At 45.3% G+C, this 24,784-nt stretch overlaps 1 protein-coding gene across 7 annotated transcripts in view; it reads left to right on the top strand.

The window, feature by feature from the left end:
* LOC137615216 (uncharacterized bromodomain-containing protein 10-like) overlaps positions 1-24,784 on the top strand; it is a 93,727-nt gene that overhangs the window by 4,903 nt on the left and 64,040 nt on the right. For 4 of the 7 annotated variants that reach the window (XM_068344891.1, XM_068344888.1, XM_068344889.1 and 1 more), the window contains exon 2: positions 15,138-15,401. In XM_068344891.1, the coding sequence (XP_068200992.1) occupies positions 15,141-15,401 (261 nt within the window). In that variant the 5' untranslated portion in view covers positions 15,138-15,140. Of the gene's footprint in view, positions 1-11,031; positions 11,256-15,137; positions 15,402-24,784 lie in introns of all 7 variants that reach the window. The other 3 variants (XM_068344887.1, XM_068344886.1, XM_068344885.1) reach the window with 1 other exon arrangement.

Below are 24,784 nucleotides of genomic sequence, written 5' to 3'. Positions count from 1 at the left end.
AAGGGAAGGTTGGAAACTAGCTCTATCAGACTTTTGGTGTTCTCTACTTCTCATCTCGTCAGTACGCCGTTCCTATCTGATTCGGATATAGTTCCTCTTTTGGCCTATGTCCTGTCCTATCTCCTCTGGACACTCTCTTCTTGAAGTTTATTCACCCATGTATGGACGGAGATGATTACGATGGACAGTCATCATTTCCATATAAGGCATTTTTGACAATTCTGTGTCTCGATTGGTTGCCTCAAAAACGCCCAATTCGATTACGCCATAGTAGCTTCTAGAACAAATTTCTGATGCAACCTCGACCTCGTGTTAAGTCTTAACAAAAGCGCGGCACTTGTCGACCCATGATGACATTTTTCATAAACGGATATCCCTTGAGGCTCGGTTTTCTCATAAAATGCTGACCCCACTGATTAAGGCGATTACATCTTGACCCAAACAAGTCAGTTCCTTTATCGCTACAAGCACTCTTCCTCGAGGCTTGGTTTGTTTCCAAAATGACTGCATTGAGCAAACACAATGGTAGTTGACTCAAGTCTCTGCTTATACTTTAGGAATAAATACATATCTCTGTTTTGATAATATATTCCTTTAATGATATTGCATTTACCCATGACACTTGGCCTTCCTCTTTTACTTCTCCCATCAACTCTTGCATTCACCACCTTCTTCAGCAGATGGCCATTTTCCACTCTCTCTACATTGCCAAACCACCTCAACACATATCCACTCTGGCTGCTTAATCATTTCTTACACCTGTTCTCACCCTCATTACTTCATTGTTTACAGTACTCTGTAACAAAAGAATTGATTCCCCATACTGTACTCCTTACAAGGGGGAATTATATGTATCCAAACAAACCCATAATCATAAAAGGTCTTATAAGGGTATTTTGAACATATATGATTTTTTTAGTTGCACTAGATAGAGATTCGTAGCGCAAAACAACTTTTGAAGCCAGGCCATTAAGCCGCTGGTACTATGAAGTCACTGGTACATTTCATGGACAGAACCTCAAGTCCTTCACCATCATACATGTTTAAGTTTTGAGTTCCCCTTATAAGTTTCCAGCCAGTTGGAAAGGGGACTTTCTCCAAAGCCGTCTCAAATACAGGCCTTGTTAGTGGGGGAAAAGTCAGCATGAGTAGGTACGGATAAGGAATGAGTTTGGTTGTGACATCCACAATCCTTCTTTGTCTCACGCACACACTCGCTATACATACTCACTTTGTTTCTCTTTACAGTTTACATCTGATAAACCTCATAGAATTATTAAGAGATCATACACATCAAAAGGAGACGACTTTGAATAATCGGGCTAAGAAAAATAATTCATCAGCTGTTCCTAAAGGACTTAGGATTGTATATTTAGGAAAAAGACAAATCAGATTTATTATTTGTTATTGTTAAAGAAATGTTAGTTCTTATATGCATAAAATTATGAAGAGGATATGAAAGTTGATAAATAAAGCAGATAATGATTTTAAAGCACTTTAAAAGTAGTAAGGGGACTTGGTGGCTGTGCGGTTAGATCAGGCACGAGCCTATAACCTCCTGACTGACATTATTTGAAGAAAAGTAGAACGACTGAGCATGATCATAAACGTTGGCCTCTGAACACCAAACTAAAGCAGCAGCAACTAGTGTAAGGGTAGGCCTGGCCTGAACCTGTACATTATCAGTCAAGCTAGACTATGCTAAGCCTGAAGTAGCATCAGCTAGGCTAGGCTAACTCAAGTCTAACACCTGTCATGCCCAATATGGAGTGTTTCCACTTAAAGAGGCCTAATATCTTGAGCCGGCTTTGCAAGGAATCGAGGGCAACCATCAGTCGATGTTTTTTCACACAGAGGATAATGAACAAAATTGGAGTCATAGCCCTTGTTTGAGTAAGAGCAAAAATGCTCTCTGAGATTGTCATACCCTACCAAAGAAGAATAGTGAACTGTCTAATAACTAAATAAATTATGAAGATTTATATTCTAGGAAGTATGCAAATATTTTCAAAATCTGCAATTTTTCTCAATTCTTTTGTGGCTTGCACACATTTTCTTTATGGCTTATTCACTATCACTACAACTTTCTAATACCTTGTGTGTGTATTTAAGATTAAAAGAAGTAAAATTTAAAAAAATTTAGTTGTAAATTTTGGAAAGTGCACCTTGTTTGAGTGGCAATATGCCACTATCAATGTGCATTTCAACTCCTCCAGGTACCAACAAGCCACGATTGTTGTTCCTCCAAATATTTGTTCAGTGATAGACAAAAAGATTCTTGAAAATTGTTTAAAGACTGATATGTTGGAACTGTCTTCCTTTCCAGCAAATTGATTATACATCAATGACATGCTCTTTATGAGATTATATCTTTGCTTGCTGTCTTTTTATTTAATTTTATGAAGTATTTCTTCAAGTACTTTACTGTGTTTTTGTACTTGGAAATTTTTTCTATCTTTTTCATAGAATTTTTGATGTGGCTGAAAAATTATGAAATTTACTTAGGAAACAGGATGAACTGAAATGAAATGAATTATAGTTAAAGAAACATTTTTATTTCTTTTAACACGAAGTATCAAACTTGGTTGACAAAAGAAAAGTGAAGTATCAAACTTGGTTGACAAAAGAAAAGTGAAGATCATTGCAGTGTGATTAAAAGGCTTTTGAATACTGTAAGTTGTGGACAATTTTCTGTTTTTCTTTTTAGATGGTAGTGCTCCTGATTTCTTGGAGCAATGACTGACCATTTATGCTCAACATAAATTTGAGTCTGAATTTATTGGAGCTTATATCATGTTAAAATCTTGGCTGTTCTGAACCATTAACCTGTATTGGAATTGATTTTATCATGTTGGACTTTGAAATCCACGTTGTTTGCCATAGATGGTTTGCCAAAAAATCCTGCTCTGATTTGTAATAGGAAGAGAGAAAGCAGTGTCATTGTAAATATCATAAAGTAATTTTTGTTCCGTAACTGAAATACAAACCACGCTATTTAATATGGGTAATTACTTTCAGCGTAGCTGAAATGACGAGCCATTAGAATTTTAACGAGGGTTTACTACCCCACCGCTAGTTAGCGGGGGTAGGGAGGGTAGTTTGCTACCCCCCCCCCCCCCCTCACACACACCTGTGCTGAGTTCACTTTGCTCTCGACTCGGGTGCTAGACGGACGTGTCCGCTGTCACCCTCGCCTTTCTGACAGCCATTTCGACTGATCTTTTGTTTGCTTTTTCTTTTCTACAGAGTGTTTGTGAAGTTGGCCTCTGTGATGCGGAAGTGTCCCGGTTTACCTGACCGCCCTTGTGGAACTTATATGTCGGCGGTCGAAACGGGTCCTTTCTGTAGGGGCCAACGGTGTCATAGATATAATGTATGTGGGGAGTGGTCTACCTCCCAGTGGGAGAGGTTTTCCCGGCACCGGAAGAAAAAGTCCAAAAGGGATATTTTTCCTTCGAAGAGTTCTTTGAAGGGGGAAAAACCCAAGGCGGCGGCTTCCGTGCCCCAAACCTCCTCCGAAGCTCCCAATCGATCGGTTTCTTCCGAGAAACTGTCGAGTGGTAGCGTAGGCCGCAGTTCTGTTGACCGATCTCGGGGTTTGGGAGAGGGAGTTGTCTCCCATAGCTCCTCCTCCCCTGGGGGAGGATATTGATTTTCATGTTAATCTTTCTAACTATGATTTTTTGCAGCTTTGGGCTTCCTTGGGGCTTCAAGGTTCGCCCTCCAAGGAAGCCTTGTTTGACATGATCAAGTTAGGAGCAGCTGTCAAAACAGTCGCCGACTTTAGCAGAGGTCGATCCTCTGTCTATCGTCGATGTTGTTGTGGCAGAGGCTTCTGACGAGTTGGGTCAAACCTCTGCTCCTGATGTAGCTGAAGGCTTATTTCCCCCTCCGAACATCCTTCAAGGGAGGAACTAAGTCCAACGGTCTCTCCTGCAGGTGATTCTCCCCCTCGGGGGGGTTCACTGACAGAGACTCCTCTTCGGAGGACTGCTGGTCAGCTTGCTGACCCTACGGCACCCAGAGGGCGTATAAGGCGCAAAACCCGCCTTCCTCTTCGCCGTAGAGGACTTCCCTCGCCCCACAAGGGTGTAAGGAGGCGCCTCTTCGGCTCGTCATCCCCGCAGTCTGCCGCAGAGGAACCTCGTCGTCGATCACCGACCCTGCCAGCTACATCCCTGGACCTCTCTGCAGATCGTTCGCTATCTCCTTCGGTGGAAGGTCGTCCTTGCAAAGGACGCGTCGACCTTCCTCCCGCCAGACCTGCTGACCTGACGTCGCCGTTCCTGGCCGCTGATGCGCTGTGGGCGCCCACGCATCCCGTTTTCAAGCGGGCATCGGTCCCTTCGGGTCACAAGGGACTTTCTCTCCTAGAGACTAAGTCCCTTACGCGCCATCGATCTCCTACGCGCAAGCGCGCTCCAGTTCCAGAGCCTTTTAGAGTGCGCCGCGCTCTCCTGTGCGTCAGCGCTCTCCTGTGCGTCAGCGCTCACCTGCGCGTCAGCGCTCACCTGCGCGTCAGCGCTCACCTGCGCGTCAGCGCTCACCTGTGCGCCAACGCTCTCCTACCCGCCAGCGCCCCACTGCGCGCCCTCTTCCTGATGCACGCTATGCGCGCCCACGATCTCCTGCGAGCCAGCGCTCGCCTACGCGCCAGCATTCTCCGACGCGCCAACGTTCTCCTGCGCGCCCACGATCTTCGGATCTGGGCGCAAAGTGGAAGATAATCTCTTACCCTGCTCGTCGGCGCTCGCCAGCATCTTCACCTACGCGCCATCGCGCGCCCTGCACGCCCACCTGTTGCAGTTCAAGATGTGCGGGATATTTCCCCTGCGCGCGCCCAACGTGTTCGCCCTCACGGGCTCAGCATGATCCTGTGCTTATTCAGCCTGCTGCTCGCACACCTCTATCTCCAGAACGCTCCCCTGCTCGCCATCGTTCGTCCACACGTGCCCTCGCCTGCGCGCCATCGATCGCCCGCGCACCCTCGCCAGCGCGCCATCGCTCGGCCACGAGCCAATGTACGCCATCGCCTACGTGCGCCCACGCGCGCGAGCAATCGCTCAAGCGCGATTTAGGCGGATTTCCATCGCACGAGCGCCAACGCGATTCCACGCGCAAGGCTGTGGGACGACGCACGGCTAGGTCACTGTCACCCCCCCCGCAAGCGCAGAACAGCGCGCTCGCCGGAGGGAGGGAGAACTCCAGATAAGTCCGGAACTTGCCTTCTTCTTCTTTTCAGACCGACCCTGCTTTGGGAACTCCTCCTAGGGATCGAACGATCCCCTTCCCTCCAGAGGGAGTTTCTGACAGCACAGTTGTCAGTCGACAGCCCTGGTTTGGGTCCCTCTTCTCTCTGAACTGGGACACAAAGCCGTGGCAGTTTCGACTCCCCTGAAGAGGAAGGGAGGAGGAGTGAACGTGGTAACTTCTCCAAGGGCGAAGTTGACTCCTCGGAAGTCTTTGAGGAAGGCTCCCTCCCCCCAGACTTTCTCTCCCTCCCCTTCGGACGAGGATTTCCCCGCCCTCAGGGGAGTCCCGTGAGGTGAGGCGTTCCCCCATCGCATCAATGAGGGAAACCCCGCCTCGTGCAGAGAAGTCCTCTCAGGTAGGAGTGGAGAAGAGCCTCCCACCATCACTTCTGGAGTCCTGTATCCCTCCCAGGAGGGAGTCGCAGGACTCCAAGACAGTTCCGAAGTCGTCCTCGAGGATTAGACCAGAGCCAACCAAGCCTTCGGAGAATGTCCACGAGTCCCCCCGAGAAGAGCCTTCGGGGACAGGAGACTTCGCTGCCAGCCCTTCAGGAGGGGAGCTTCAGGAGTCAGAACACGCTTTCTGGCAAGTTCTGACCCTTATGAGGAATCTCAACGGGTTCTCGGACCCAGAGATTCCTCCTCGTGAGGGCAAGGACACGGTCCTGGACCGAGTCTTTGGTACTCAGAAACCCTCTAGGTCCAGTGCGGCTTTGCCTTGGTCCCAAGGGGTTAAGAGTGCCAGAGATAAGGTCGAGGGCCAGCTCTCCGAGCTTGCCTCCTCCAGCCGGTCCAGCGCCGGGAACAAACTCCTCCCGCCTCCTCGTGTCCATCAGAGGAGGTACTTCGAGATCATGGAGGAGACTTGTTTAGCTCTTCCTTTGCACCATTCTTTGGAAGAGCTTAACAAGGGAGTCCCTCTTGAGAGACTCTCCACCCGGCAAGTGGCTTTCTCGGCTACGGAGATCCTCAGCCAGGAGAAGGTAGCGAAGTGTGCCAGCCATGCAGACAACTTCATGGCTGGACATCTGGCTAGGGTCTCTAGGCATCCTGCTATGATCCGAGGACCTGTCCAAGGAAAGTACCAGTAAGGCCATGGAGACGTTTCTACTCTCAGGCACTCGTACCATCGATTTTCTAGCCCACCAAGTCTCGAACTTGTGGGCTAACACCATCTTGAAGCGTCGATATGCGGTGTCTGAGAGGTTCCACTAGAAAGTCCCCAACACCGAGATAAGCGGCTCAGACATTCTTCCATCTTGGGGAGAAATCTGTTTGAGCCTAAGGACGTGGAGCAGGCAGCTGAGAGTTGGAGGAAGTCCAACCAGGACTCTCTCCTGCAGAGGGCTTTAACATCTAAGCCCTATAAACCTCCAGCAATCCAACAACCACATCCCACCAAGACAACGAAACCGTTAACGGCAGGGAAGACAACGGTGTCAAAGCCCTTTCCTGTCAAAGACAAGAAAGGCAAAAAGTCCTCCAGGGGAGGGAAAAATCCTAGAGGGAGTGGCCGTGGCCGCAAACGCCAGGATTGGCAGTCCCCCTGCATGACCACCAGTAGAGGGATGCCTCCAAAGTTGCGCAAGCAGGTAGCAGCAACTCGGGGCTGATTCCTGGACGATTTCCGTAATCAGTCAAGGATATCGCGTCCCGTTCATATCATCTCTACCTCCCCTGACAGCGGATCCAGTGTCATTGAGCTCCCTTGCTATGGGATTGGCAAGGGGGCAAGCCCTTCAGGCAGAAGTCGAGACCATGTTGAAGAAGGGCGCTCTCCAAGAGGTCGTTGACGGGTCCCCAGGCTTCTTCAGTCGACTCTTTCTTGTAAAGAAGGCGTCTGGAGGCTAGAGATCAGTCATCGACCTCTCAGCTCTTGAACAGGTTTGTCAAGCAGACCCCGTTCAGCATGGAGACGGCAGACACGGTCAGACTTGCAGTGAGACCTCAAGACTTCATGTGTACACTGGATCTGAAGGACGCATACTTCCAGATCCCAGTCCATCCGCCTTCAAGGAAGTACTTAAGATTCAGCCTAGACAACAAGATCTACCAGTTCAAGGTGCTGTGCTTCGGTCTCTCCACAGCACCTCAGGTTTTCACCAGAGTATTCACCCTGATATCATTGTGGGCACACAGGATCGGCATCCGTCTCCTCCGTTATCTGGACGACTGGCTGATCCTAGCAGACTCGGAGTAAGCCCTTCTTCAACACCGAGACGAACTTCTGAGACTGCCAAGATCTGGGGATCCTGGTAAATCTCGAGAAGTCCTCTCTGCTCCCTACTCAAAGACTGGTATATCTAGGCATGATAATAGACACCAATCTCCACAAAGCCTTCCCATCAGACGACAGGATAGCAAGGCTGAGGAGGGTCGCGAGTCCTTTTTCCTCAGACGAGAAGACCTCCCAGCCCAATCGTGGTTACGTCTCCTCGGTCACCTCTCATCCCTGGCCCGTCTAGTTCCCAACGGTCGCCTCAGAATGAGATCTCTGCAATGGCGACTCAAGTCCCGGTGGAATCAAGGACACGATTCACCAGACATAATGATCCCGATGGGTACTGCAGAACGGACGGACCTTCAGTGGTGGGTGACAGACGAGAACCTACGAAAGGGAGTGGATCTTCTCGTCCTCCCCCGGATTTGATGCTGTTTTCGGACGCTTCAAAGAAAGGGTGGGGGGCCCACGTTCTGCACCACAGAACCTCAGGCCTGTGGTCAGAATCAGAAAAGTGCCTCCATATAAATCTGCTATAAATGAAGGCCGTACAGTATTCCTGGCTCTTTAACAGTTCCAACAATACCTGGCGGTTCACTCTGTGGTGGTGATGAGCGACGACACCACAGTAGTGGCTTACATCAACAAGCAGGGAGGTACCTTTTCATAGCAGCTATCCCATCTCGCAGTAGAGATACTGAGATGGACCGAAGTCCACTCGAATCCACTATCGGCTCGCTTCATTCCAGGCAAGAGGAATGTGCTCGCCGACAGTCTGAGCAGAGCGTCTCAGATAGTGAGTACCGAGTGGTCTTTGGATCATCTAGTAGCCAACAAAGTCCTGACTTTGTGGGGTTCCCTGACTGTGGATCTATTCGCTACAGCGTTGAACTTCAAGCTTCCGCTGTACTGCTCCCCAGTCCCGGATCCCAAGGCACTCTGGCAAGATGCCTTTCAACAACGGTGGGACAACATCGACGTTTACGCCTTTCCCCCGTTCTTTCTGATGAGGAGGGTACTCAACAAGACCAGAATATCGGTCAATCTCTCGATGACCCTAATAGCTCCGCTATGGCATCATGCCGAATGGTTTCCGGACCTTCTGCAACTCCTAACGGAACTTCTGAGAGAACTCCCTCCACGACATGAGCTACTCAAACAACCACACGCCAACATCTTTCACAAAGCCGTAGCTTCGCTTCGACTTCACGCCTGGAGACTATCCAGCATCTCCTCGCAGAGAGAGGTTTTTCGCAACAAGTTGCGAACAGGATGTCTGGACACCTGCGAAGGTCATCCGCAGGGGTCTACCAGGCAAAGTGGAGCGTTTTCTGTGGTTGGTGTCGTGGAAGGGGTATCTCTCCACTCGATGCCACTATTCCAGCAATAGCGGAGTTCTTCGTGTATTTGCGAGAAGAAATGCGCCTTTCAGTCTCAGCAGTGAAAGGCTATCGCTCAGCCTTAAGTCTAGCCTTCAGGCTCAAAGGAGTGGACATTTCCTCTTCGCTGGAACTTTCTCTACTCATACGAAGTTATGAACTTACCTGCCCTTAGTCGGAAGTGAGACCTCCTCCATGGAACGTGGTTCGAGTTCTCAGGTCTCTTAAGAGACCTCCCTACGAACCATTACATTACGCCAGGCTTCAGATCGCCACCTGACTTGGAAGACGGTGTTCCTACTAGCTTTGGCCTCGGCCAAGCGAGTCAATGAACTTCATGGTCTCTCGTATGACATCACCCATTCAAGGGGATGGGGGGAGGTAACGTTCAGATTCGTCCCTGAGTTTGTTGCTAAGACTCAGAATCCGGGAGTGCCGGACCCACGGTTCGACTCTTTCCAGGTTTCGAGTCTTCGTTCTGTTCTGTAACAGATGACCCAGACCATCTCCTACTGTGCCCAGTAAGGAGTCTGAGGCTATATCTTAAAAGAACGGCAGCAGTTCGTCCCCAAGTGCAGGCATTGTTTGTGAGCACTGAGAAGACGAAGAGGAGGATTACCAAGAATACCATCTCGGCATGGATTCGAAAGGTAATCCATCTATCCCTGAATCTTGACCCTCCTCCGTCACGTCGCCCTAGAGCACATGATTTCAGGGGCGTAGCTACGTCCCTTGGCCTTCAAAAAGAGCTTCTCAGTGACGCAGGTTCTACAAGCAGGGGTGTGGAAGCGTCAGACGACCTTCACAGCCCACTACCTGCAAGACGTGACCCACAGGAGACTCGATATGTTCTCTATCGGTCCTGTGGTGGCTGCACAAAAGCTGGTTTAAACCTCAGGCTCCTTAATGGACAAGTAGCAGAGGGTTGAGGGCATTGTTACCCGGTCTTAGTCTGCATGAATGAAAAGGTATGTCTGGCCCTTATTCTTTTCTTCATCCTCCCCTCTTTTGGGGAAAGCAGCACCCTGGGTTCTCTGCACAGCTGACCTCAAACCACTGCAGGTAAACCATGTTTCCTTGTGTTCCTAGTACAGTATTAAGTTAATAGTCACGTCCGCATACCCTGACGAGGTGGTATTGGGAGAGTCCTAGCCTAAAGTTTCCATCTAAAGGACTTCAGGTCAACTTCCTAGGACGAGTCACTCTTCAAACCTTCATACACAGCTTGCGTAGGCTGCAGCCCTTGCATAGCAAGGTGCTAGCGAGGTGCAGGGACTCCTTATTGTTGAGTGCTGACACACTCAGATATTGAGTCCCCGGGCAAAGCCAAAAGCCAGTACTGGCCGGGACTTACCACCCATCCTAAGGGTTGAGGCACCTATATTAAATAGCGTGGTTTGTATTTCAGTTACGGAACAAATGACAAATTCGCATATAATTTGTATTTTTCCTAACTATACAAACCTTAGCTATTTAATCAAACTTGCCCGCCAGCCCTATCCCCCGGGAAGTCCTACCTCTGAGCAAAGTGAACTCAGCACAGCTACCCTCCCTACCCCTGCTAACTAGCAGTGGGGTAGTAAACCCTCGTTAAAATTCTAATGGCTTGTCATTTCAGCAACGCCGAAAGTAATTACCCATATTAAATAGCTAAGGTTTGTATAGTTAGGAAAAATACAAATTATCTACAAATTTGTCATTTCCTTTGATGTAGCCCTCCAGATTTTGGTTGAATTGCTTAGGCAATCATTGTTATGAAAAGTATTTTAGAAAAATTAAAGAAATAAATACAAAATAGATTATTTTTACTTATGTTTAGGGGACCGGAAAGTCACACATCTGACATTTATAATGTTGGGTATACGGTACAGTACTGTATGAATTTTTTTTTCTTTAAGTTTTGTTTATCAAGAAAATTTGGTTCATTGCATTTCTTGGCAGGAGGCATTGAATAAAAAGAGAGAACTCAATGTACTAGATATTTTTCTTGAAAGCATTGATATGAATTATCAGCTTAAGAATTTGGAGATTTTGACGTTGTTTCCAATATTCTGTATTAGCAGAATTTCTCTCTTACCCCAAAGTAATTTTTATAGGACTTTTATCGAAATGTCATGGTCACTCACTCTGTTGGATATCATAAGTAAACTAGTGTACAGTATTACTTTTGTGATTTCAGGAGTGTCAGTGTTTTTGTGAAAAAGTTGAAATGCTGAATATATCATTATGGACATAAATGAGGCTGTCAGCAGTGATGGCAGGGGCCAGCATCTGAGTTCAATCTCAGATAGGGCCTTGAATCTCTCAACACGAAGTGACTCAGAAGATGGCAGGTTAGGTGAGCTATCGGAAGTATCAGGACAGCAAGTAAAGTCAGCTATGAACGAGACATCAATGGATGATGTAAGTTTCAGAAACAAAGCCGAATTGATACCACCGGAACGGTCCAATATGTGGTGATCTTGAGTTTGCCAGCTATGATTTTCCCTAGAAGGGAGAGACTGGTTTTGGAAGAGTTTGTCTTTCTTTGCCCAAAATATGGACATACATTTGGCCTTCAATTACTGTAAGTCCAGTGTGTCAAATATGAATAAATTGAAAGTTTTCACCTTCTGGAGCCACTCCCTCGGATGGAAAATTATTAATGGCGGAATTTTTTTATATATATATTTGTCTACACCTTCATGAGTGAGATCTAGAAAAGTAAATATTTGAATATTTTAGATATACTGTATTTATTCTAGAATACTGTACCTGAAATATAAAAGTGGAGGTTTTTGGAAGTATTCTGAGTTCCATTAATAGAATTCTTAGAAATTTTCAGAAGTGTCAGTCTGTAGTAAGAAATAATGTTCCTTGCTGTACTTTCAAAATATCATTGATATATCAAGAGCATAGAACATGTATTCCTTCCTAATTTAGAATTTTTATTTACTCTATAATATACAGTAATGTAATATACTGTACAGTACTCTATAGTAACAAAATACTGTTTTGATTATTGAAGTAATAGAATTTTTCTCTAGTCACAGGTATTTCTGCAAAGGAATGTTAGATAAAACCTTTTGACCCACTTTATTTGCTATTATTACTCTAAATATTTCCTATCACTGTCGAATAGAATATCATGAGGTTATTTTCTCCAAATTTTATGTTTGTGTCTTAAGACGACACCATTTCTTTTTTAAATTAATTCAGCTATTCATTGGGGAATATTCTAAATGCACTATTGTTCAATTAGTTCTTTGTGCATGCTGTCTTAAGATTTTTTCATGTTAATGACCATTATTTTTATTTGAATCATCCCAGGTTAAACCATTCACCATTTTGATACAGGAAGTCCTCAACTTACAAACTTAGTAGGGACCAAAAAGCTGTTTGTAGTGCAAATTTTGTTAAATTTTGGTAGTCTTCACCTAACTCACATGCGTACTATTTTCAGCTGAAAGGCCCGTTTCATATTGCAAATGTCTTGTTGCTTACGGCATTTAATTATATAATATTGCTTTTTTACAGTATTTCATTATGAATTTTTGATACAATATCTGAGATTTATGATTTCAGTTGGATCTGTGTATGTATCTCTGAATGTTTGTAAGTGGGGACCTTCATTTAGGCATGAAGGTAATTCTAAGTTTTGCCATTTCTCCGTTGCCGACTGAGTTTCTTGATCGAACACTTAACATGGTTCATTGTAGGCATTACCAAAGGGTCTTGCCCCTAGCTGCTCCTACTCTGTGCCTTTTATTTTACCTCTGTTCCCCTTCTTTATCCTCCTTCTCGCTGTTAAACCCCTTCTAACTTTTAACTTCATTTTGCAACATCAGGGTTCCGCCCTCATTTGCACCTTAGCGCTAAATAGCACAAAGCAAAAATATAGTTGAATAGATGAAACTTCATGGTGGAAATATTTTTTGTTTGTCCACCAAGTTAACATATACAGTATTTCAGTACGATTCATGTAGTATGTTGCTGTTTTATTTAATATCGTGATTTTTTTTTTTCACCTTTATACTGGGCTACTTTTCCATTAAGTGGCCTTGGGCTTTTTGACATTCTTCCTTAACAACTAGAAATGCAGCTTTTTTTTGAATGATGATACTGTGATTGTTGCTGGAAAGTCCGTACTCCTCACAATGCTTGTAATGTTTAGCAGGGTTCAGTTTTTAGTTGTCGTTGTATTGATATTAATAACCTTGGTCAGTCTACAGTCTTTGTTATATGCTTTTATTGATTATTGCTCCTTTGTTACCTCTGTCAATGAAGTTGGAAGGAGGTTATGTTTTACCCGCTGTTTGTGTTTGTATGTTTGTTTGTGAACTACTTCCTGGCCACAATTTTAATCATAGAGTAATGAAACTTGCAGGGATTTTAAACTGTTATGTGAAGAGCTGTTGAGGTCAAAAGTCCAAGGGCAAGCAAAAGGTCAAATTTCGGTCATCAACCATGTGCTGCAACACACGGCTTCAGGCCTTTGGTCAGAGTCCAAAAAGTACCTTCACATGAAACTCCTAGAGACGAAGGCCATATACTGTATCTGGCTCTTCAAGAGCTCTCCCATTTCCTGGCGGGTCACTCGGTGGTGGTGATGGGTGACAACACTACGGTACTGGTTTACATAAAAAAAGCAAGGAGATATTTTTTGCAGCCCCTATTCCATCTAGCAGTAGAGATACTGAGATGGGCGAAAGTCCACTCGGTCTCACTATCAGCTCGCTTCATTTCCGGCAAGCGGTATGTGCTCATCGACAATCTGAGCATAGCGTCACAGATACAGTAGTGGGTTCTGAATGGTCTTTGGATCATCTAGTAGCCAACAAAGTCCTGACTTTGTAGGGTTCACCGACTGTGAATCTGTTCGCAACGGCCCTGAACTTCAGACTCCCATTGTACTGGTCCCCAGTCCCAGACCCCAAGGCACTCTCTGAAAACCACTCACTCACTTCATTTTCTATCCTAACACATGCTTTTCTTCCTATTTATAAACTCTTCTCTGCTTACAACCACCTTCCACCAATTCCATATAACCTCATCACATTCCACATCACTTACCTATCAACTCTATCATAAGCTTTCTCCAGATTCATAAATGTAACATACACCTCCTTACCTTTTGCTAAATATTTCTCGCATATTTGCCTGACTGTAAAAATCTGATTTGTACATCCCCTACTTCTCCTAAAATCGCCCTACTCTTCTAAGATTGTATCATCTTTTTTATCCTTAATCCTTTTAATTAACACTACCATACACTTTTCCAACCACACTCAACAAACTACGTAATACCCCAGGTACAACACTCATGCACATCTCCCTTACCTTTGTATATTTGTATAGCCAACTATACATGCACACGCCAAATCCACTGGTACCATTGACAACATAAAGCAGATATCAAACAATCTCACCAACCATTAAAGTACAGTCACCCCTCCTCATCCTTTAACATCTCAGCCCTCACACCATCCATACCAGATCCTTTTCATACTCTCGTTTCTAGTGCTCTCTTCACTTCCTCTCTTCTAATCTCTCTCTCTCATTCTCGTCTCCCATGACAGGCACCTCAACACCTGCAACAGCAATTATATCTGGCTCCCTATTATATTCAACATTCACCAACCTTTCAAAATATTCAACCCACTTTTTCCTTGCCTCATCTCCTCTCATCAACCTTCCATTTTTATCTTTCACTCTTGTTCATCTCTCGGTCCACCTTTCCATACTCTCTTTACTTCTTTCCAAATCTTTTTCTTATTTTCTTCATAAGAACGACCCAATCCCTGACCCCACTGCCAGTCAGCTGCCCTCTTTGCCACAACTATCTTGCATTTTTGTTTTCTGTCTTAGAATTATTAAATGATTCATTCATAGCTCATCACTTTTCTTTAACCCCTATTTTATATCCTCTTCCTGCTACATGTGGCCTTCTCTGACCCCTCTGCTTACTACTTCCCATGTTTACCTCTGGAAAGAAAAAAAATAAATCTAAGTCGTATAAAAGTTTCTTCCCTTCAGCCACCAAGCTTTAGAATATGTTTTGTTTTATTTACCCTAGTTTATTTATATTTGTCATTTTTTTTAGATGGAGATGCAGTACTGTCTCTGTAAAGGGACAGTGTCTATTTTTCCTCACTCCCTTTTTATTGTTTCTTTTTTGTTTCTGATGTTTTATTAACCGCTTTTCGGTTCTTATTCTTATTTGTTATAAAACATTCAATTTTTTTAACATTTCTTGTGTTGTTGGTAAACCAAAGCTTATGGTTTATTTTTCTTTTTTTATTACAGAATATGGACACTTCCAATTTAGATGATGAAGAAGCCATGAATTACAGTGATAACATTGAAGAGTTAGATAAAGAGGATGAGGAGTTAGAGGAAGAGGGTGAAGGTGAAGATGAAGGTGAAGTAGAAGAGGAGGAGGCTGTGGAGGAGGAGGAGGAGTTAGAAGAAGAGGAGGAAATAGCTTCTGAGGAAGAGTTTGAGGAGTCCTTTAGAGATGAGGGTTCCAAGAGTGAAACTATCGAGGAAGAAAAGAGTTATACGTTGAAGGTATGTTTTTTAAAAAAGACTTTTAAAGGGCCTACTGTATATGAAATGACTGTACAGTACATTGTAGGTAGTTTGATGTACCCTTTAGATGGTTTACCATATAGTTATTTAGATGAATAATATCATTTGTTCATTCATGAATGTAAAACTTTGCCCTTTAATAGAATTAAAATTTCAGCAGAGCTAGAACTCTTCTCTTAAGATTCATAGTGAGGTGTCAATAGTTAATGGCGGGTGGTTGGGAAGCTCTGCTCCCATGCCAGATTACTAAATAGCCTCTCTGACTTCAGCCGCTGAGTCATACAGATGTTCGCTTGGAGGTAACAGCTATTTTGATCATTTATCTTTTTCATGATGCAGAATTGTTGTTTGTGTGTTTTGAAGGGAGAAGCCACAAGCAGCCATATGTTTTTGTCCAGGTATTCCTGGAAGTAAATTGGACATTTGCTCAGTGGATGGAGTACAACAAGAGGAAGAAAAGGAAGCTGGAATTGGATTATTTGCTTTTGGGGTTGTCCTTGAGTTTTTAGACCAATTTGCTGCCAACAATTTTTCACTTATGATAATTCTCCACCAAATGATAATTGTTCTGTAACTGGAATACAAAACTACACAATTTTTTAGGGGAGTACTACTTTTGGCGAAGCTGAAAGGACGTGCCATTAAAATTTAGCGGGGGTTAACTACCCATCCCACTGGTTACTACTACTACTACTACTACTACTACTACTACTACTACTACTACTACTACTACTACTACTACTTCTTCCCAGGGGCCCCAACAAGGAAATTAGCCCAGTGAGGAAAGGAAACAAGGAAAAATAAAGTACTTTAAGAACATAAACAACATTTAAATAAATATTTCCTACAGTATATAAACTATAAAAACTTTAACAAAACAAGAGGAAGAGAAATAAGATAGAATAGTGTGCCCCAGTGTACCCTCAAAGCAAGAGAACTCTAACCCAAGATAGTGGAAGACCATGGTACAGGGGCTATGGCACTACCCAAGACAAGAGAACAATGGTTTGATTTTGGCGTGTCCTCCTAGAAGAGCTGCTTACCATAGCTGAAGAGTCTCTTCTACCCTTACCAAGATAAAAGTAGCCACTGAATAATTACAGTGCAGTAGTTAACCCCTTAGTTGAAGAAGAATTGTTGGGTAATCTCAGTGTTGTCAGTTGTATGAGAACAGAGGAGGATATGTAAAGAATATGCCAGACTATTTGGTATATGTGTAGGCAAAAGGAAAGTGAACAGTAAACATAGAGATGGATCCAATATAGTACTGTCTGACCAGTCAAAGGACCACATAACTCTGTAGCGGTAGTATCTCTTAATGGGTGGCTGGTGCCCTTTCCAACCTACTACCTAGTTAGTGGTGTGTAGGGAGTTAGCTAGCTACCCCCATCACCCACACACCTGTGACTGTGCTTCACTTTACTTTTTGCTCGGAGGGTGAGCGGTTGTTGCCGCTATTCCTCCTTGTCTATTTTGGACTGCCATTAATCTTAGTCTTTTTAACTTATGTTTTTCTCATTGTATATATGGAAACATTCTTAATGATTTATACAGTATATATGTTGTAGCTTTCCTTACAGTGTTTGTTGCTGTGTGTGTGATAGTGTAGTATGGCAGGTTCTCAAGGTGGAGAACCTTCCCTTCTGACCTTACCCCTTTGGAAATGTGTCATCGCGTTGGCTGATAGCTTCCGTGTGACTCGGCCGCCGCCACAGGGAAATCTTCATCGTTTTCATACTCCTCCGTTCAGCTGTTGTCGTCGCCTTCAACTCTACATGGAATCTGCTGGGGGAAGGGAGTCCGGCTTTTTCAGAGCTTGACTTTGGTCTTGCTCTTTCTTAAGGTTGTTGCCGTTCACCTTTAATGGGCGGCTGGCAGTATTCTCTGCGGGGGAGCACCTTTCCCGTTCCCGGGTTAGGTTGCGCTTTCAAATGGTTTCTTCATTAAGTGAAATTATGATTGTTTGTAATTTAACTTTTCTGCTTCATCTCCGCCGAGAACCCTCTTCTCGCCGGAGAGTCGAGCTGTTCTTCCGATTAGTGAATATTCTTAGCTGAATTAATTAATCGTAATTCTTGTTTAGTTGCAGTTATAACGCTGCCGCTGTCCTTCTCCCGTCGATGTTGGCCGGGAAAGGGAGAGCGCAGTCTTTTTTTATTGTGTCTGTTCTCCCGGTGGACACCTTTCCCATCCGTGGACTAGATGCTCCTCCCAAGGGAGGTTTTGTTACATAATTTATTTTATTTTTTCTTAGTTAGCAATGCCGTTCATCGTTCGACTTAGATAGCCGATGTAGAAGAGCAGTGCCTTTCGTGCCAGGGGAATCTGCTGTCACTGCGCCATCACTTTCCTGTCCTTTTGCGCCTGTGGCAGCACACCGTCTTGAGGAACTAGCTCCGGCTATGTTTTCTCATGCAGTGCTCGATACCGATCTTCATCTTGAACAAGGCTTGTTGATGGGAAACAAAGAGCGCTGCCCGTAGGTCTGCCTTCAGGGGTTGGACTACTTTCCCTTCCGAGGGAGAGTTATCTCCCCCCAGGTGTTGGGTTGTTCTCCCTTCCCAGGAAGAACTTCCCTTCATCCTCTTTATCACTTATCATCGACGCCAATTGCCGTTACTGTTTCTTTCTCCTAAGACTACGCTCACCCCCTTTGCTGAGTCGACTTTTGTCGGGGGCGGAGCAAAGTCTGAGGCAAATCTCTCCTGCGAGTGTTCACCTCTCTCGGCCACTCATAGAGACTCCTCTTCGGAGGCCTGCTGCAGCTTATCAGCTTGCTAATCTTCCTTCCCCTTGGGGGGTTCGTCACCGTGGTCTTTGACCCCATTGTTCTCTTCCTTAGAGGTGCTCCTTTGCCTTTGGTGAAAAGACGCCTCTTCGGCTCTCCAGCCTCGTCATTGCAGCTTTCCTCTTCGAAGGATTCTTACCTTTCTGATTCTAATGACGACCTTCGCGTGGTTCTTTGGACTCGCCCGCTCGTCAACGAACCCCGGTTCGGGACACACCGTCGAGGCCATGTTCATGAGCCTCCCCCTGGGATGCTTGCCCTTCCAAAGGGCATATCCCATCTTCAGATCATCGTTCGGCTGTTCGCCAACCAGCTGTTCCGACCTATTGCGACTTATCTTTCTCCACTCTCGCTGATTCCCAACGCGCCGATAGCAATCATCAACCTGGTGATCATTAGTTCACCGATCTGCCAATTGCTGATTGCCAGCTCGCTGATCTCCGATTTCCAGCTCGCCGATTGCCTATCACTACCTTACCGCTCGCATGCTCGTCAACGAATCCTGGTTCATGACACACTGTCGAGGTTTTATTCGCGAGCTTCTCCTGAAAATGTTTGCCCTTCTAAAGGGCATATCCTGTCTCCAGGTCATCTTGCTGCTAATTCGTATACCAGCTGTTCCAACCTATTGCACCTCGTCTTTCAGTCTCACCGATTGCTGATCATCAGTTTGCTGATCTGCTGCTGATCGCCAATCACTAGCTCGCCTGCTCGTCAATGAACCCTAGTTCATTACGCACTGTTGAGGTCTTGTTTGCAAGCTGCTCCTGAGGATGTTTGCCCTTGTAAAGGGCACATCCTGTCTCCAGTACATCGTTCAGCTGTTCGTCGACCAGCTGTTCGACCTACTGCAGCTCGTATTTCTGCTAGCTCCAGTCTCACTGATCGCTGATCGTTAGCTCACCAATTACCGATTGGGAGATCGCTATGGCTAATTGTCAGCTTGCTGGTGGGTAGCTCGCTGATCGCTAGATTGCCGATTGCTAGCTCGCCTTTCTCCAATCATTGACCTCCAGTCTTGCCAATTGCCGATTGCCGACTCGCCAATCACCGATTGTCAATTTGCTGATCGCCAGCTCACCGACCACCGATAGCCGATCCCTGATAGTCAGCTTTTGCTAGCTCACCAATCACTGATCGCTAGTGCTTCGATTGCTAATCGCTAGTGCTCCTATCACCAATCGCTAGCTCGCCGATTGCCGTTCATCAATCATTAGCTCAACACTCCCATCGTCGAACTCTACTCTAGCCATCTGTTTGTCGATTGCCAGCACTTAGAGCGTCATCTCAGATTTCCGGTCGCTGATCGCCAGTCTCTGGTCAATCATCAAACCATACTACTGTTTCTCAGCTTATCCGATCATCCTCCAGCTTGCCTGTTTTGTGGCGCTCCGATCGTCAACATGCAGATCGCCAGCCTACCTTGCCAGCTCAATAGTGGCCAACCTACATTACAAGCTCAACGAGCGCCGATTGAAACTCGGTGATCGCCGATCACAGATCACCCTGCTGATCGTCAAATGTCTGCTCATGCTTTTGCCAATCATCGATCTCCAGCTCAGCGATCTCCGATCGCCAATAGGCATCTCCTGATCACATTTCGCCTGTGACCTCAGACTCTCCTCAGTCTTGTCGTTCGCCAGCTATACAGCCCTCGGACTTATCTAGCGGGTCGCAATACACCTTCGGCTCTTCAATTACCAACTCACTGATTGTCGGGTCAACCCAACGATCAACGGCAGATCACTCCTAGCCGACTGATCAAACAGCCTTCGTCTCCTCATCAGTCACCATCTCTGGCTCACAGATTGCCAATTCGCTGCTTGCCACACACTGGCGATCGGCAGTCCCCCTCAGCATCTTGTCGACAGGTGACTACTTGTGAGCACTCTCCAACTGCACAGTAGTCACGATAACCAGCCCTTGACCATTGTCAACGTTCGCCAGAACGACGCTTTTCTAGGGAACAGTATTCCCCGTCAGGGCACAAGGTAAGGTCGAGCGATGCCTTACGCACTTCATCAGTTATGGCTAAGTTCTCTCCCTCCACAGGTCAAGGCCCCAGCATCCTCACCATGTTGGAGAAGGTTGGACAAGCGGTAAGATCACAGGTCTTCATGTGCATGCTGGAACTGAAGGACGCATACTTCAAGATCCCAAACCATCCATCTTCAAGGAAGTATCGGAGATTCAGTTTAGACAGCAGGAAATGCCAGTTCAGGGCACTGTGCTTCGGTCTTTTCACAGCACCTCAAGTCTTTACCTGAGTGGTCGCCCTAGTATCATCCTGGGTTCACAGGATCGACATCCATCTTATCCGTTATGTGGACGACTGGCTGATCCTAGCAGACTCGGTGGCAACCCATCTTCAGCACCAAGACAAACATCTGAAGTTTTGCCAAGATCTGGTGATCATGGTAAACCTTGAGAATTCGTCCTGCTTCCCACTCAGAAGACTGGTATACCTAGTATACCTAGGAAGGATTTTAAATAATTTCCACAAAACCTTCCCATCAATAGACGATAACGAGGCCGAGAAAGGTTGCAAGACCTTTTCTCAAGACAAGAAGAACTCCCAGCCCAGAAGTGGCAATGTCTCCTCGAACACCTATCATCCCTGGCCTGTCTAGTTCACAATGGCCGCCTCAGTATTCGATCTCTCCAGTAGCGGCTTGAGTCTGATTGGAATCAGGCCTTCGATTCCCAAGACATTCTGATCCCTATGGGACCAGAGGAACTGACGGACCTCAAGTGGTGGGTGGCAGACGAGAATCTGTGGACGGGTGTAGATCTCGTCTTCTCCCCAGATTTTATGCTATTTTTAGACATCAAAAGAAGGGGGGAATGGGTGACCAATGTTCTGCACCACACGACCTCAGGCCTTTGGCCAGTCCGAAAAGTGCCTCCACATAAATCTAATAGAGATGAAGGCCGTCTTTCTGGTCCTTCAACAGTCCCATCAGTTCCTGGCGGGCCACTCATTGGTGGTGATGAGCGACAACACGACAGTAGTGGCTCACATCAACAAACAAGGAGGTACTTATTCGCAGCCCCTATCCCGTCTAGCAGTAAAAGTACTGAGATGGGCCGAAGTCTGCTCAGTACCGCTTCATTCCAGGCTAGAGGAATGTGCTCGCCGACAATCTGAACAGAGCATCTCAAATAGTGGGTACCGAATGATCTTTGAATTCCCTAGTGGTTTACAAAGTCCTAACTTTGTGGGGTTTTCCAACTGTGGATCTGTTTGCGACGGCTTTGAACTTCAGGCTTCCACTGCTACCCAGTCCCAGACCCCAAGGTTCTCTGGCAAGAGGCATTTCAACAACGGTGAAGACAACAACGACATTTACACCTTTCCTCCATTCTGTCTGATGAGAAGGGTACTCAACAATACCAGAACACCGGTCAACCTCTCAATGACTCTCATAGCTCCACTATGGCATCATGCGGAATGGTTTCCAGACCTTCTGCAGCTCCTGACAGAGCCACCAAGAGAACTCCTTCCACGACTCGATCTACTCAGACAACCGTACGTTGACATCTACCACAAAGCTGTAGCTTCGCTACGACTGCACGCCTGGAGACTACCCAGCACTTCCTCACTCAGAGAGGATTTTCGCAACAAGTTGCAAAGACGATGTCTGGATATCTGCAGAAATTCTCCGCACTGGTCTACCAGACAATGTAGAACATCTTCTGTGGTTGGTGTCATGGAAAGAGTATCTCTCCACTAGATGCCACTCTTCTAGCAATAGCGGAATTCCTTGGGTATTTGCGAGAGGAAAGACTCCTTTCAGTTTCGGTAGTGAAAGTTGATCGCTCAGCCTTGAGCCTTGCCTTCAAACTGAAAGGAAGGGACATCTCCTCATTGCTAGATCTTTCCTTACTCATATGGACTTACGAACTTACCTGTCCTCAGTCGGAAGTGAGACCTCCCCCTCGGAACAAGTTCTCTGGTGTCTAAAGAGGCCTCCCTATGAACCACTACACCAGGCAACAGATCTCCACCTGCCTTGGAAGACAGTGTTCCTATTCACTTTAACCTTGGCCAAACAGGTCAGTGAACTTTATGGTCTCTCATACGACATTGCCCATTCAAGGGAAGGGGGAGAGGTAACGTTCAGCTTCGTCCCTGAGTTTGTTGCCAAGACACAGGATTGAGGGATGACGGATCCTAGATTCGTTCCTTTCTGGGTGACGAGTCGCTGCTCTGTAACTGATGATCCAAATCATCTGTTACTGCGGCCAGAGAGGAGTTTGAGGCTCTACCTCAAGAACAGCAACAGCCTGCCCCCTGGTGCCTTCGCTTGTCATCAGCACCGGGAGAGACAAGAGGAGGATCATCAAAACATCATCTCTGCTGGATTCACAGAGTCATCAATTACGCTCCGAATCCAGATCCTCCTCCTATAACATTTCAACACAGAGCTCACGATGTCAGGGGCGTAGCTACGTCTCTTGCCTTCAAAATAGATTACTCTGACGCAGGTTCTACAAACAAGGGTGTGAGAGCGCTAGATGACGTTCACAGCGCATTACCTGCAAGACGTGACCCACAGGAGCTTGATACGATCTTTATCGGTCCTGTGGTGGCTTCACAACAGCTGGTTGAATACCTCAAGCTCCTTATTGGACAAGTAGCAGAAGGTTGAGGGCATTGTTACCCGGTTTTAGTCTGTGTGACTGAAAGGGAATGACTGGCTCTTTTTCTTTTCTTAATCCTCTCCTCTCTGGGGAAAGCAGCATCCTGGGTTCTCTGCACAAGCTGACCTTAAACCACTGCAGGTAAACTATGCTTCCTTGTGGACGTAGTATTGTGTCATTACTGTTGCGTTCCCATACCCTGGTGTTGGGGTATTAGGAAATTCTTGGTTATCACAGTTATTTCCTGCAAAGACTCTGAATAACTTTTACCTTGACAGTCACACTGTATATCTCAACACGCAGCTTGTGTAGGCCGCAGACCTTACATAACAAGGTTTAGCGAGGGGTCTCCTTATTTTTGGTACTGACCCACTCAAAAAAAGTCCTGGATAAAGCCAAAAAACCAGATTGGCAGGGATGTCCACCTTCCTAATGGGTGAATCACCCCTAATAAATAGTGTAGGTTTGTATTCCAGTTACGGAACAAATGACAAATTCGTAGATAATTTACATTTTTTCTAACTATATAAACCTTTAGACTGTGTCCCCCTTGAAGTCCTACCTCCAAGAAAAGTGAAGCACAGTCACAGGTGTGTGAGTGTAGGGGATAGCCAGCTACCCCCCTACCCCCGCTAACTAGCAGGATGGGTAGTTAACTCTCGCTAAATTTTAATGGCTTGTCCTTTCGGCTTTGCTGAAATTAAAATAATGAAGGTTATACAAAGCATTATTTTAGAAAACCTTCTTACAATTTTATAACATCTGAAGATTGATATATGCACCATGTGATATTCAATGCAACTTCTTTTGTCATTATATTCAGAAGCGGTTTTCTCTTCTTTTGTCCCTATCATGGTATTTAATTACTTATTGGCAGGTTCATTTCCTGATAAGATGCTCCATATAAAGATCTCAACCTTTTTATACATTGTTCAAGTTTTTAAGAAACTTCCACAATCTTGGATGTGGCTACCTAATTCGTAAGCAATTTTTCTGTGACAAGCCTCTGTGTAGTTATTTGTACAATATTTCATCCTTGAGTGTTGTTTATTCTGACATCTGCAAATCTTTCTCTATTATATGAGAATATTATTTTGGCGAAGCTTAACTAACCATAAGACTTTTAATGAGGTAAACAACTCTGCCGCTAGCTAGCAGTGGGTAGACCAGCCACCCCGCTCTCTCACTCACCGGTGATATGACATCACTTTTGATTGTAGGCAGGACTTAGAGGGGGATAGATGATGGTAGGCCAGTATGGATAAAGAGCTCAAGATTTGTATGGTTAGGAAAAATACAAATTACTTACAAATTTGTCATTTTGTACACTTCATAAATCGTAAGGGAATGAAAGGTTCCTTCTGTTACCTCTTCTATTATAAACATTAAACTTAATTATAGCCAAACCAATTTAGTATAGTTTTTCTTGCTCAAAATCGCCATGAATATAACGGGATTCAAGTTTGGCACCATTGACATTGCAAATATTCTCGAATAAGTAACACTCTCTTTATTTGGTAGAAATGCATAACAAATAGAATGTACTCCATGATTCTGTTTTATTGAACTTTAAACATTTATCAAATACATATATAAAGCTCTTATATGTGAACTTTCTCTCTCTCTCTCTCTCTCTCTCTCTCTCTCTCTCTCTCTCTCTCTCTCTCTCTCTCTCTCTCTCTCTCTCTCTCGGTGATACGATTTGACGAACACTGAATCAAATGTTGGTGCGAATAAGCTTCTTTACGAAATAGAGATATAGAAGTATATTGCCCATCCTCATTACAACAGGAGGATGAACATAAATATTGACAACCCTGTTACTTTTATTTAACCACACTTATCAGACACCCTTTGAGGATAGAGGTTTTGTGGTGACTATCGGTGCCCGTACAGAAGCTTCGCTTATCGCCCGAGAGCCTTTTCTCAG

The sequence above is a fragment of the Palaemon carinicauda genome, chromosome 21 (genome assembly GCF_036898095.1).
Source record: "Palaemon carinicauda isolate YSFRI2023 chromosome 21, ASM3689809v2, whole genome shotgun sequence".
Classification (NCBI taxonomy): Eukaryota; Metazoa; Arthropoda; class Malacostraca; order Decapoda; family Palaemonidae; genus Palaemon; species Palaemon carinicauda.
Note: the sequence above shows the minus strand (reverse complement) of the source record. Positions and strands in the feature narration are given on the sequence as shown.